The sequence below is a fragment of the Trachypithecus francoisi genome, unplaced genomic scaffold (genome assembly GCF_009764315.1).
Source record: "Trachypithecus francoisi isolate TF-2019V2 unplaced genomic scaffold, Tfra_2.0 Lachesis_group1, whole genome shotgun sequence".
Classification (NCBI taxonomy): Eukaryota; Metazoa; Chordata; class Mammalia; order Primates; family Cercopithecidae; genus Trachypithecus; species Trachypithecus francoisi.
The window spans coordinates 57559548-57573676 of record NW_022681454.1 but is presented as its reverse complement, the minus strand read 5'-3'; the positions used below and the strand labels follow the sequence as shown (position 1 = coordinate 57573676).

The 14129-nt window shown below is 36.1% G+C and overlaps 1 protein-coding gene across 4 annotated transcripts in view; it reads left to right on the top strand.

Moving 5' to 3' along the window:
• The window catches only part of USO1 (USO1 vesicle transport factor), a 90873-nt gene extending 76990 nt beyond the window's left edge, over positions 1 to 13883 (top strand). For all 4 annotated transcript variants that reach the window (XM_033214409.1, XM_033214407.1, XM_033214408.1 and 1 more), the window contains 10 exons: positions 16 to 134; positions 294 to 475; positions 750 to 871; positions 4083 to 4221; positions 5087 to 5250; positions 6445 to 6531; positions 9191 to 9289; positions 10667 to 10774; positions 11972 to 12187; positions 12878 to 13883. In XM_033214409.1, the coding sequence (XP_033070300.1) occupies positions 16 to 134; positions 294 to 475; positions 750 to 871; positions 4083 to 4221; positions 5087 to 5250; positions 6445 to 6531; positions 9191 to 9289; positions 10667 to 10774; positions 11972 to 12187; positions 12878 to 12967 (1326 nt within the window). In that variant the 3' untranslated portion in view covers positions 12968 to 13883. The remainder of the gene's footprint in view (positions 1 to 15; positions 135 to 293; positions 476 to 749; positions 872 to 4082; positions 4222 to 5086; positions 5251 to 6444; positions 6532 to 9190; positions 9290 to 10666; positions 10775 to 11971; positions 12188 to 12877) is intronic.
• The last annotated feature ends 246 nt before the right edge of the window (positions 13884 to 14129 follow it).

Sequence of the window (14129 nt, the reverse complement as noted above, 5' to 3'; positions counted from 1 at the left end):
TAACAAAGATTTCAGCTTACAGGACAAATCGCAGAAAATCTTGGAGAAGAAGAGCAATTGGTCCAAGGCTTATGTGCCCTTTTGTTGGGCATTTCGATTTATTTCAATGATAACTCACTTGAGAGCTACAAGAAGTAAGTAAGGCCTTGGAAGATGACTCTCTTAATGGCATCAATAGATAATGATGCTTTTTTTTTTTTTTTTTTTTTTTGCCAAAGCATTATGTAGATCAAGCTTTTATGTTTTGTTTTGATTTTATTTTTTAAAGCATCTCAATATGTTTATCTCTGTAGAGAGAAACTAAAACAACTAATAGAAAAGAGGATTGGCAAAGAGAATTTCATAGAGAAACTAGGATTTATTAGCAAACATGAGTTATATTCCAGAGCATCTCAGAAACCCCAGCCAAACTTTCCCAGTCCAGAATACATGATATTTGATCATGAGTTTACGAAGCTGGTAAAAGAACTTGAAGGTAAGACTGAAGATTTATATTGATATTTGATGGAAAGTAATTATGTTTATATTGTACATGTATATTCTGGATACATGCAGGTTATATAATAACTCTAAAGGTATATTTTTTCCTAGCTCTTGATCTGTAGCCCATTGAAGGACATTTGGCTTTCAGTAAGATTGAAAAGATTCTTACCTATCATGGAGTTAGGTTATATGTTTTTACTAAGTCTTAATAGTAAAATAGTATTTAAAACGTTTAAAACAAATTTTAAATAAGCTTTCTTTTATAGGTGTTATAACTAAGGCTATTTATAAGTCCAGTGAAGAAGATAAAAAAGAAGAAGAGGTGAAAAAAACATTAGAACAGCATGACAATATTGTGACTCACTACAAAAATATGATTCGAGAGCAAGTAAGTACTGATGAATTGTATAGACCTTCTGATTAGCAATAGGCACTTTCTGCTTTCAGGAAGAATTTCTTTCTGGCATTTCAAATGAAAGAGGATATAGAAAGCAAAACTCATTATTTTTCGAAGCATCTGAGTATTCAACAGAGTGCTTAATATGTGCTAAGCACCATGCAGCTGATTTATTAGATAGTGATGAGTGGATAAAGATGAAACTTCATTTGCAGAATCATTAGTTGACATTTTCTTTCCAGGATACCAGTGAACTTTCATTACTTGCATTGTGTTGAGTACCCTAAACCTTTCATAACATTCCTTCAAAATGTTTTCTTGACTTTTACTCTCATTTAATTTCTTATGATATTTACCTTGATTGGAATTCTAGAAAGTGCTGAAAAATGAGGTTATTAATGTTGTTAAAATTCCAGTGTCATAAAAAAATACAGTAGTGGCAGACCTGTGGGACAGATTTATCCCCTTCCCTCTACTGCTGTCCACACCTGTCTACTAATTGTGCACAGTTTATGGCAGGTGTGCCATAAACCCTATAAAGGCATACATGGAACCCTTTAAATTGACAACTGTTTATATCTTATTTTCTTCCTCACAATCTACATTACTGAGATTAGTTGATTTTTTGTTTAGACAGAGTCTTGCTCTTGTCGCCCAAGCTGGAGTGCAGTGGTGCAATCTCAGCTCACTGCAACCTCCGCCTCCCAGGTTCAAGCAATTCTCTTGCCTCAGCCTCACAAGTAGCTGGGATTATAGGCATGTGCCACCATGCCGCCTAATTTTATATTTTTAGTAGAGATGAGGTTTCACCGTGTTGGCTGGTGTTGATCTCCCGACCTCAGGAGATCAGCTTGCCTCAGCCTCCCAAAGTGCTGGGATTATAGGCGTGAGCCACCACGCCCAACCTACTGAGATTAAAATTTTAGAAGGAATGAAAATGTTGTGGTATATTTAGCATTCATTCTGAGCTTTTCAGTTTGAAAGTAAATCAATAAATTGTAATCTTAGAATGGTAAAATTTGAATCATCAGACTACCCATGGTTATTAGGATTTTTCATCTATACCTGGGTACAAAGATGGAGTCATTTCCAGTTGGTAAAATGTAATAATATCTTTGGAACAGTGTAAAATGAATGCAACACAATGCAAGTAATGAAAAACAAATTGTTGGAATGTGATACAGAGTCTATACTTGGGGCTGCAAATACAGTTGATTTGGCAAAACAAAAAAATGATTGACACAGTTATTCTAATAACTCCTTTAGAAATGTTCATTTTAAATATTCTTACCATTTAAAATGCTATTTGGTATTAGGCCACAAACATCTAGAACGATAAAATGTTTATATCCTTTGAATGACATTTGATAGTTCATCCTGAGGAAATTCTCCAAAATTCAGGAAACAATTATATGGACTAAAATACTTATTGTAATGAAATTTGTCACTTTGAAAAATGGAAAGCAATGTTAAGTAGATGCAATACAATGTATATTTAGTGTTTTTGGCACTAAGGTTGCTTTCCATGTTTCTTTTCTTTCTTTCTTTTTTTTTTTTTTTTTTGAGACAGACTTTCACTCTCATTGCCCAGGCTGGAGTGCAGTGGCTAAGCACAGTGCTTCATGCTGGTAATCCCAGCACTTTGGGAGGCTGAGGTGGGCGGATTACCTGAGGTCGAGAGTCGAGACCAGTCTGACCAACAATAGAAAAACCCCGTCTTTACTAAAAATACAAAAAATTAGCTGGGCGTGGTGACACATGCCTGTAATCCCAGCTACTCAGGAGGCTGAGGTAGGAGAATCACTTGAACCTGGGAGGCAGAGGTTGCCGTGAGCTGAGATCACACCATTGCATTCCAGCCTGGGCAACAAGAGCAAAACTCTGTCTCAAAAAAAAAAAGAAAGAAAAGATAAATGGAACGCAACCTTAGCATCAAAAACATTGAATATGGCCGGGCGCGGTGGCTCAAGCCTGTAATCCCAGCACTTTGGGAGGCCGAGACGGGTGGATCACGAGGTCAGGAGATCGAGACCTTCCTGGCTAACACGGTGAAACCCCGTCTCTACTAAAAATACAAAAAACTAGCCGGGCGAGGTGGCGGGCGCCTGTGGTCCCAGCTACTCGGGAGGCTGAGGCAGGAGAATGGCGTGAACCCGGGAGGCGGAGCTTGCAGTGAGCTGAGATCCGGCCACTGCACTCCAGACCGGGCGACAGAGCAAGACTCCGTCTCAAAAAAAAAAAAAAAAAAACATTGAATATAAATTATATTGCATCTACTTAATTAGTGAGGATTAAATATTATGTTTTGAAGACTGTGTAGCAATATGGGGAAATTATGATAGAATGTTAAGTAAATTAAAGGCTACATAATTATATATAGACCGATTATGACAAATTTTAAACCATGGATTGGGGAAAAATTAGAAGAAAATAAAGAAATACATCAAATTCCAGCCGGGCACGGTGGCTCACTCCTGTAATCCCAGCACTTTGGGAGGCTGAGACTGTTGGATAACCTGAGGTCAGGAGTTTGAGACCAGCCTGGCCAACATGATGAAACCCCGTCTCTACTAAAAATACAAAAACATTAGCTGGGCATGGTGGCGGGCGCCTGTAATCCCAGCTACTCAGGAGGCTGAGGCAGGAGAATTGCTTGAACCCAGGAGGCAGAGGTTGCAGTGAGCTGGATCGCGTCACTGCACTCCGATAAGAGCAAAACTCCGTCTCAAAACAAAAAAGAAAATAAAAGGACGTCAAATTCCAACTATAGTTTTATTATGATGGTAAAAGCTGGAAGCTCTTTTATCAATTTCCTGTATTTCTCATTGTCTTTTAATATTAAAAATAATATAGATGCATATGTATATATACATATACTAAATTTCTTAGTTTGATGTAAATTTTTAAATGGTTTTGTGACCATAAAATGGAGTTTTTTCATTGTATTTTCCACTATAATTGCAAGCTGTGCCATGGTGTTTATTAATGGAGCCTTCCTTGAAATCTTGTAGTTCTACTGCATGTTAATTGGCCTTGATGGATATATTAACACACCAAGTTGCTTAATTATTGAATCATTTTGGAAGTGTTGAGCACTTTCGCATACTCTCCCAAAATGTGACCTCTAATTTTTAAAAGTGTTCACCTTCTTAATGCTAACTAGTATGAATTTAAAACACATGAATTATGTTTTGTTCCACAGGATCTGCAACTTGAGGAATTAAAGCAGCAGGTTTCCACATTAAAATGTCAAAATGAACAGCTCCAGACGGCAGTCACACAGCAAGTATCTCAGATCCAGCAGCACAAAGACCAATATAATCTTCTTAAAATACAGCTAGGTAAGTGTAGCTGAGCCATCACAGTGATAGCACCCAGGTCATTCTTTCCTCAAGAGCTGGACAAAGTAAAAGGTTATTTTTGTGGACTAGTATTCTTCTAACCTTAATCATGGTGACAAAAAATGTAAATCGGAGTTTAAAGCAAAATAGCATGATAGTTAAGAGTAGTTAAGACTGGACCTTTACAGATTGAAGTCCAAGCTTCTTGCTACCTGTTTATCTGGCCCATTGATTCTCAACCATGGCTGTATATTAGAATCTCCTGAGACGCTTTTTTTTGTTTTTAAATACCGATGCTGATACCACAATAGTGTTTCTGATTTAATTAATCTGGAGTTAGGTCCAGGGATCACTAACTAGTACAAGCCCACCGGCTGATTCTAATGTATAGCTGATTAAGAATGACTGATGTAATCTTTCAGTTTCCTCTTCTGCAAAATGGAGATAGTAATAACGTTTGAGAACTAAATGAAGTAATAAACGAAAAATTTAAGTTGTGCCTGGAAAATGGCAAGAGCTCCACTGCTTGTAAATAGTATTATCCTACAGTGCTTGTGAAGATTTTTTAAAGGGATTTTATTTTCTCATATTCAGTTGACAGAATTGGAATTAAAATTACTGTAATTCTTAATAATAGATCACCAGGCCATGCAGTTTAGTCAAGGCTGTGCTGTTTTTTCTCCCAGAATCCAGAAAATATTATCAGTTCACTATTTTTATCAATATACCATTCTGCAAAGATGAAATGTGATTGCAAAAGTGCTGCCAAAGTAATTGAATTAAGAAAATTATATATTTGAATCTTCTAGTTCAAAAATGAAAAGCTTAAGTTTCCCATTGGCTTTTCAAATGTTATGTCTAACAGGAAAAGACAATCAGCATCAAGGTTCTTACGGTGAGGGGGCTCAGATGAATGGCGTTCAACCAGAAGAAATTGGTAGATTGCGAGAAGAGATAGAAGAATTGAAAAATAATCAGGAACTTTTACAGAGCAAGCTGACTGAAAAGGACTCTGTGATTGAAAATTTGGTAAGTAAATGTTTAAAAATTTAAAATAAGAGTTCAAGAGTGGTTCTTATTATACTGCCTTTTTTTTTCTTTCTTTTTTTTCCTTAGATCTCTTAGGCCAGAATATCATATGTTAAGATTTTACAGGATGGGCTGGGCACAGTGCCTCACGCCTGTAATCCCAGCACTTTGGGAGGCTGAGGTGGGCAGATCACCTGAGGTTAGGAGTTCGAGACTAGCCTGTCCAACATGGCGAAACCCTGCCTCTACTAAAAATACAAAAATTAGCCAGGCATGCTGGCAGGCACCTGTAGTCCCAGCTACTCGGGAGGCTGAGGCAGGAGAATCTCTTAAATCCAGGAGGTAGAGGTTGCAGTGAGCTGAGATCACCCCACCGCACCCCAGCCTGGGCAACAAGAGGGAGATTTTCCTTCTCAAAAAAAAAAAAAAAGATTTTACAGGATGAACTTTGGAGTCAAACTGTTTAAGCTTCAATGCTTCCTGGCTCATTGAATTTAAGCAATTTAGTTAACCTCTTTAAACTTGTTTCCTGATCTCTAAAATGGTAGTGGTAATGTCTAGTTCATTGTTGTGAGATTTAAGTGAAATACTTTCTAATACATAGAAATTATTTAATAAATGTCTACTTTTATGCTCTTTCTCCATATGACCGCAGGTAAATGCTTAGATTTAATAAATTACAAATTTTTTTTTGTTTTTTTTCTTTAGAGACAGAGTCTTGCTCTGTTGCCCAGGTTGGAGCACAGTGGCATGATCTCTGCTCACTGCAACCTCCACCTCCCAGGTTCTAGCAGTTCTCCTGCCTCAGCCTCCCGAGTAGCTGCGATTATAGGCTCACGCCGCCACACCCAGCTAATTTTTTGTATTTTAGTAGAGACAGGGTTTCACCGTGTTGCCCAGGCTGGTCTTGAACTCCTGACCTCACATGATCCTCCCACCTCGGCCTTCCAAAATGCTGGGAATACAGGTGTGAGCCACCACACCTGGCCTACAAGTGGATTTTTAGCCATTAAAAACTTGTAGACAATATGTGCTGTGTTGAATTTGTATCTTGGGCATAAAAATTAAAATGTTGATGTGAATTTTTTGGTAAGCACACGTATGATATAGTTTATATGTGTACAGTTCTGTTTTGTTCTTTCTCATCTCTTTATACCGTGTATATTTTATAGCTTATTTTTGTGCTATTTGTAGAAATCTTCCCAGACATCTGGCACAAATGAACAGTCTTCAGCAATAGTTTCAGCTAGAGATTCTGAACAAGTTGCAGAATTAAAACAGGTAATTTTCCACTTTGATCCAATTCTACTTTGTCATGTTTTAATTATACTAGAATAACAGCCCTATAGTTTCACAAATCTAGAACTGTATTAGCAGATGTAAGTAAAATTTAAGTTAAGACAACCATTTGAAAATCCAGAAGCTATTTCTATTTATATAATAATGGTGCTTTGCTTTTTATTGTGTTTTTTTCAGAGATATTCTTCTTAAAAAATCTCAGCATCTCACCTGTGTTATTTATAGATTATCAGTGAACTAACAATGAAAAATTTAAATTTATGACTTGCAAATATGAAAATGTAAAATCTTATGCCTAATTTTCATATACTATGATAATTGCTTGACTGAATGTATGGGGTTTTTAAACTGTTTTGTCTAAAAAATACTGAATTTTAGAATTGAAAAAGAGAAAAACAAAAGGTAAACTTATGTATATCTCAATTAAATGACTCCAGCTAAAAAGTAAAATAAACTTTTTCTGTGGTAATTTATAACATCTAGAAAAGCAAATTAAACTGTTTTCTACTTGCTTATAGTATTTATAAATTCCTGTTAAACTAGATCATACAGATTTACTTTTATCCAATGAAAAAATTTAAACGTACTGTTCAAGAAAAGAATCAAAAAAGAGAAATGAACTGTGTACACTTACAATTAAATAATGTAGCAATTAGAAGAAAACTCTAGAGTATATTATCCCCAAACAGGTTTTGGGGTTTTTTTCTTTCCTCCTCTTTTCTTCTCTCTCTTTTCTTCTTTCTCTCCTTTCTTTCTCCTTGTTGCCCAGGCTGGAGTACAGTGGCACCATCTCGGCTCACTATAACCTCCACCTCTCAGGTTCAAGTGATTCTCCTGTCTCAGCCTCCTGAGTAGCTGGGATTACGGATGCCTGCCACTGCATCTGGCTAATTTTTTGTATTTTTAGTAGAGACAGGATTTCATCATGTTGGCCAGGCTGGTCTTGAACTCCAGACCTCAGGCAGTCCACCCGCCTTGGCCTCCCAAAGTGCTGGGATTACAAGCATGAGCCACTGCGCCTGGCCAAGAAATGCATACTTTTTTTTTTTTTTTTTTTTTAAATCCAAGCAATACTAAAAAAGTGACCATCCTTACTAACCTAGGACTGACTGACTTCCTTCTCCCTCCACTAATCAACTGGCCCTAGTCCACTGACATGGCTGCTTTGAAAGAGAAATGACTGAACATAGAGAAATTTTGTCTTATTTTGATAATGTCCATGTACCTCAGAGTAGATTCTAAATATCTGACCTTTGTTTAAAAAAGGAATCACTTATCATTGAGGATTTTCAGGTCTCCAGTATTTGTTCACAATGTTTTATTTGTGTGGGAAGGTTAATATGCTCTTTTGGTTTTATTAAGTCTACCGATACTAGAACTGTATTAAAATTAAAGGGAATTAGGTTACTAATACATAGCCTTAGTTTGTAAATCCTAAGTAAAAATAAGCTATTTAATTATGTTTCCCAGTGAAACTTTAATTAGATATTTTTATAGAAAGCAAATTGCCTTTTATTTTACTTACTCCAGTTTACTTACTTTTATAAACTTTAGATTGTTAAAAAAAATATGTATTTTTTAAGTGACAGTTTTGTTTTTTATAATATATAGTAAAATACTATATACAGAAAACTATAACTCATTTTAATAACTAAACAATTAAATTAGAAAAGCCAGAAATGTACATGATAGAAATTTTAAAGAGAACCAAAAGAAAAGAGCCTTTAACTTGCCATTGTCCCACCACTTACTCAGTGTCTCCAGACATTACCAAATGTCCTTGGAGATTGGGGGATATGGGGAGAAATCACTCCTGCTGAGAGCCATTTTTATAATTGCCTTTCTTTTCCTGTACTTTTTTGGAGGGAGGAGAGAGTGAGAAGTTTGGAAATTCAACATTAATAAAAACTTTCAATTAATACCCTGGTTTTCATTATAGTACTACTGCTTTCATCTATGTTTGGTGGTCCCTAAAGATGTCCTGTTTTGCCCAGTCACATAATAAACCTCAAGTCTTCATCTAGGAAAGGAGGAACAGTTGCCTGATGCCTAAGATTGAGACAGGGATCTGATGATCTATTTCTTAAATAGTCTTTTAACCAGCCCTGCAGTTTTTAACCTCATTTTTATCTGTACTTCCAGAGGTATCTAATGATACCAGTTCCCAACCTTTCTGGTAGTTAATGCATTCAGTGTAAGTCAGGTACTATCTTAACTTTCTCAGTGGTCATCCTAACTTTCAGCTTTCTCAGGTGTGCTGAGTTAGTTACCACTGCTACTGGCTTTCTCAAATTCCTCAATTATATTGCTCTCTTCTATAAGAGAGCAATATATGTTTTTGTTTGTGTAGGTTTCTCCTCTCTCCTGCCATCCTTCCTTTCTTTCTTCCTTCTCCCCTCCCTTCCTCTCTTTATGATTTTTTTTTTTTTTTTTTTTTTTTTTGGCATGGGGGTTCAGGAGGGAGCAGAGGTAAATGAATGTGTTGAATTTTCCATCTTGAACCCAAAGTTCACGAATAGTTCTTTAGAGTTAGATTTTAAAACTAGGAAGTTGTAAATCATATTTTAGATGTCTCTGTAAATATTTCCTTGATGAAATTAATACCATTTAATGTTATGACTCAACTATTTTTGTTTCTTAGGAACTGGCAACTTTAAAGTCTCAGTTAAACTCACAATCTATGGAGATCACCAAACTACAGACAGAAAAGCAGGAACTGTTACAGAAAACAGAAGTGTTTGTAAGTATTTTCTGTTTTTCCTCTGGAAGGTAATAAACACAAGGTTGATGTATTATTTCTTAGCCACAATGAAAAAGAAACAAGCTCATCAGATAGCATCTTCTCTTTAGGTTACTTACTAGCCAGTGTTTAGTAACATAGGCTTCGTATTCATGGCGGCAGTCCTTTTATAGTCAGTCACCAGATTAGTTTATTCAGGCACTTAAGAGTTTCTTTTGCTGGTATCGCATTCTATTTCTGTCCTTTCAGTCCAAGCTGGCAGTTTTTCTGCTGTCATAAAATATTCAAAAACGCTTACTGTTTTCTCCAGAACATGCTTCCTCATACTTTTGCAATATAGGTAAACTGACAATTTTCCAAATCTTCTAATTCTGATTCTTTTTTGCTTAGCAATTCCTTCTTCAATTTATCTCTCTTCTCTCACATTTTACTTTAAAGCAACAAGGAGAAACCAGGCTGCACTCCAACACTTTGCTTGGAAACCTCAGCAAAATATCCAAATTCATTATTTACAAAGTTCTGCTTTCCACAAAACACTGCAACGCTATTTGGCCAAGTTATTTGCCACTTTATAGCAAGGATTGCCTTTCCTCCAATTCCCAGTAACGTGTTCCTAGTTTTCATCTGAGACCTCACCAAAAGCACCTTTAACATTCATATTTCTGCCAGCATTCTTCTCACTATGACCATGAAGCTTCTCTCCAACTCTGCTCTTTTCTTTCTGAGCTCTCACCAGAATCACTTAATCCATATCTCTACCAACAGTCTCATCAAGGTGATATAGGCTTTTTCTACCATGCACCTCAAAAATTCTTAAAGCCTCTACTCATTACACAGTTCCAAAGCTATTTCCACATTTTTAGATATTTGTTGTGTCAACACCCCACTTCCTAGTATTTTAGAAAAAAAGACAAGGAAAGACTGAAGAATTGTTATTCAGGAGTGCCTTCTCTAGCACTTGAGAAAAGATTTGCATTTCACTAATAATGATATTTGGCTCAATTTATCTACCTATCTAGGATGATAGTATGGACTTTCAGGAAATTTATGAAGGAAAGGCTTTGAAAAATAATCTGTGTTTATTAAATGCTGAGTTACAGTTACATTAGAGCTGACTTGCTGATTACTTTTCTTGGCTTAATTACCTTGAGGCACCTTAGCCCAGCCTTCCTCGTACTCTTAAGAGATTTGATGCTCTTCCATGTGGGAACAGCTCGTCTGACAGTGGAGAGCACTTTGTTGCACATAAATACATGAGGAATTGTATTTTCTGTTATTGAAAGTAAAATATCAAAATGGCAAACAAATTAACCACTTTGGGAGTTCATGTTGATTGTAAGGTTTAAGAGACATTGTTTCTTCCATTTCTAATTTCAGGCAAAATCAGTTGAGGTGCAAGGAGAGACCCAGACTGTAATAGCCACCAAAACTACTGATGTAGAAGGAAGACTGTCAGCATTATTACAAGAGACTAAAGAGTTAAAGGTTTGTTTTTGGTGCAACTTTTATTTACTGTGTATAATATGAAATGAACTCTAGGAAATGTTATATATCTTTCAAATTCTTAGTTTTATGAAGAAAGCTAATGATGTGTAATTTTATCTCATAATATTTTCACTCCTATATTGATGATTTAAGATGACACAAATGAAGACTTTTTTGTTTCAGGTGTTTTTTTTTGGGGGGGGGTTGTTTGTTTGTTTGTTTTTTTGAGATGGAGTCTCGCTCTATCACCAGACTGGAGTGCAGTGGCACGATCTTGGCTCACCACAACCTCTGCCTTCCAGGTTCAAGCGATTCTCCTGCCTCAGCCTCCTCAGTAGCTGGGATTTCAGGCACCGGCCACCACACCCAGCTAATTTTTGTACTTTTAGTAGAGACGAGGATTCGCCATGTTGGCCCGGCTGGTCGCAAACTCTTGACCTCAGGTGATCCACCCACCTCAGCCTCCCAAAGTGCTGGGATTACAGGCATGAGCTACCACGCCCAGCCTGTGTTTTCTTTTTAAGATCAATATCTGATCACAATAACAAAACAAGGAGCACAAATTTAGCTAATTCACAAGCCACATGTAGATTTTCCATAAGCTGTGGAACACAGGAACATTAAATCCTGTCAGCATATTGTATGAGAGAGACATCAGAATAAATAACATGAAGAAAGGAATGAGATCACATTAAGGAAAATTATAATTGTGCTTTTTGGATTGTGGCCAAATTATTTTATTTTTAAACCATAGGTTTTTATTTGAAGCTATTTTCTTTTCATTTAATTGTATGCTTGAAGTTGGGATAAAAAAATTTTTTTAACTTGAGCTTCGAGTTCTAAAATTCTTGTGCTAATCAGACTTGTGCTGTAAAATGCTTTGTATTTCTGTTTATTCCTCTGATTATCTGAAATGGTAATACTTTTTTTAAGTCTCTTAAAGGTTTTTTGAGGAATAGCTAACTAAAACTGTTTTTTGGATGTTCAACTGTTTTTTGGCAATAACCATTTTTGATGAACAGTCTAACAAATTCATGTTACTGTGTGTGTTAAACCTCCTATACCCTTAACCTCCACCCCTAAATTCCTTAGGTTGAACAAGTACAGTGATTTGTCATAGAAAGAAACTATTTGTTAAAAACTCTAGGAAAGTGAGTGCTAATTTTAGATTCCTGCCTTTCACCTTTCTTTTCCTAGAATGAAATTAAAGCTCTGTCTGAGGAAAGAACTGCCATTAAAGAGCAGCTGGATTCATCTAATAGTACCATTGCCATTTTACAAACTGAGAAAGACAAACTAGAGTTGGAAATTACAGATTCTAAAAAAGAACAGGATGATCTCTTGGTGCTCTTGGCCGATCAAGATCAGAAAATACTGTCATTGAAGAATAAACTCAAGGATCTTGGTCATCCAGTAAGATTAAAATGTCTCCAAAAATGATTTGTATTATGTTTTAGTGTAATGCATTTAAAAGATTTTTAATGTAGCATGGAAAAGTTGTGCCTATATTATAGGAATGGATATGTAGGTTCACGAATATGGTGCCATCTGTACTGTTTTCACTATTTTCATTGAATTTACTTAATACACAGATTAGGTTCAGTTTTCAGTACTTATAGACTATTTTCTTTTGGACCTTAAGCCTAGAAAGTGAATTGATTTGATTGATAACAAGACTGTTGTCACCCACGTGTGTCATTATCTTTTGCCATGTTTGGTTCAGATTTGTGTGTAAAGAGGTGTAGCCATTTATCAGCAAAGTTAACTGATATGTCTCATTCATATTAGAAATGACAGCCTTCGGCATCAAATCAAAGAAATCAGATGGCTTATATTTTAATGTAGTTACTAGAATACAAAATTTGTCCGGGCGTGGTGCTCACACCTGTAATCCCAGCACTTTGGGAGGCTGAGAGAGGAGAATCACTTGAACGCGGCAGGCAGACGTTGCAGTGAGCTGAGGTCACACCATTGCACTCCAGCCTGGGTGACAAGAGCAAAATTCTGTCTCAAAAAAAAAAAATTATCAATAATATATATTGTTAAATGTTGAATGTGACATGAACAGATTTTCACAATATTAAATACATCTTTTTCCTCTAGGTTGAAGAAGAGGATGAACTTGAATCTGGAGACCAAGAGGATGAGGATGATGAAAGTGAAGATCCTGGCAAGGACCTAGATCATATCTAGCTTTAAAATCTCTAGGAACGGTAGAGATTATATCATAACTCCGAAGATGGAATCTAAACTTTGGTTTACCTCCACGGAAAATAAAGATTTAGAAACCAGGTGGAAAACATTCACTATTAAGACTATTGATATATTTTTGTAATGTTGCCACCCATGTTGAAAACTTTAAAACTAAATTTATGTAGAACATACATCTTTTATTTAAATCCATCTGAACTGTCCCAAAATATAATTTGCAAAGAGCTTCAGACACCAAAAATACACCGTTTTAAGGCATGTGGTGGCAATGCTATTTGCCTTAGTTCATTGGTTGTTTACTTTGCAAAATTTGTGACTTTTAAATACTAACACATTTGATTGAATGTGTATTGAATTGGAATTATTTCTAAATTCAGCGTTTGAGTCCTTAGTTGATGATTTTCTTTTAAATAAATTAGTTTATTTAAAAGCAAGATAGCCTGGGCTGGGAGTTAGTGTATATTATCAGCCCTCCATCTAATGTGATTGCTAAGATGTGCAGGATAGGACAGCTTAGAATGAGTGCCTTGACCACCTACATATGGCTGCATTCCGTACCTCAGTGAAGAAGCCGAAGGATGCTGACACACAGTGATGTGGAGGGCGTTCCGGAGAAACTTTTGCAACAGTGTATTAATGTGATTGGTTTTCTTTTTGTTTTAAGCTAAACATCTAAAACAAATTTCAAGTTAACAGTTCATACAACTCAGATTTAGTATTATTGTTTATCATAAAACATATTATGTTCCTAGTTTTAAAAAGACCCAAACTATGATTTATATAATTTATTGGCATTTTTGCTGAATAGGTGTAAGTCAGATAATAGATTTTAAAAAAGTAAATGAGGCAATGTGTCAAAATTTAATGTTTCATAATAAAAATAGATACGTTCACTTAATCCTTGGTCATGGTTCCCGTTTTTTTACATCTTAAAAGTATTTTATTCGTAATAAAAGGCCAGTGAAAATGATGAGGCAACTTCTCTTATTAGGGGTACACAAGTATAACTGAATGTTAAAAACAATCTTCTTTAAAACCAGTGATTATGATTCCCTAAGATTGGAGGGGGTGGCCGGGCGCCGTGGCTCAAGCCTGTAATCCCAGCACTTTGGGAGGCCGAGACGGGCGGATCACGAGGTCAGGA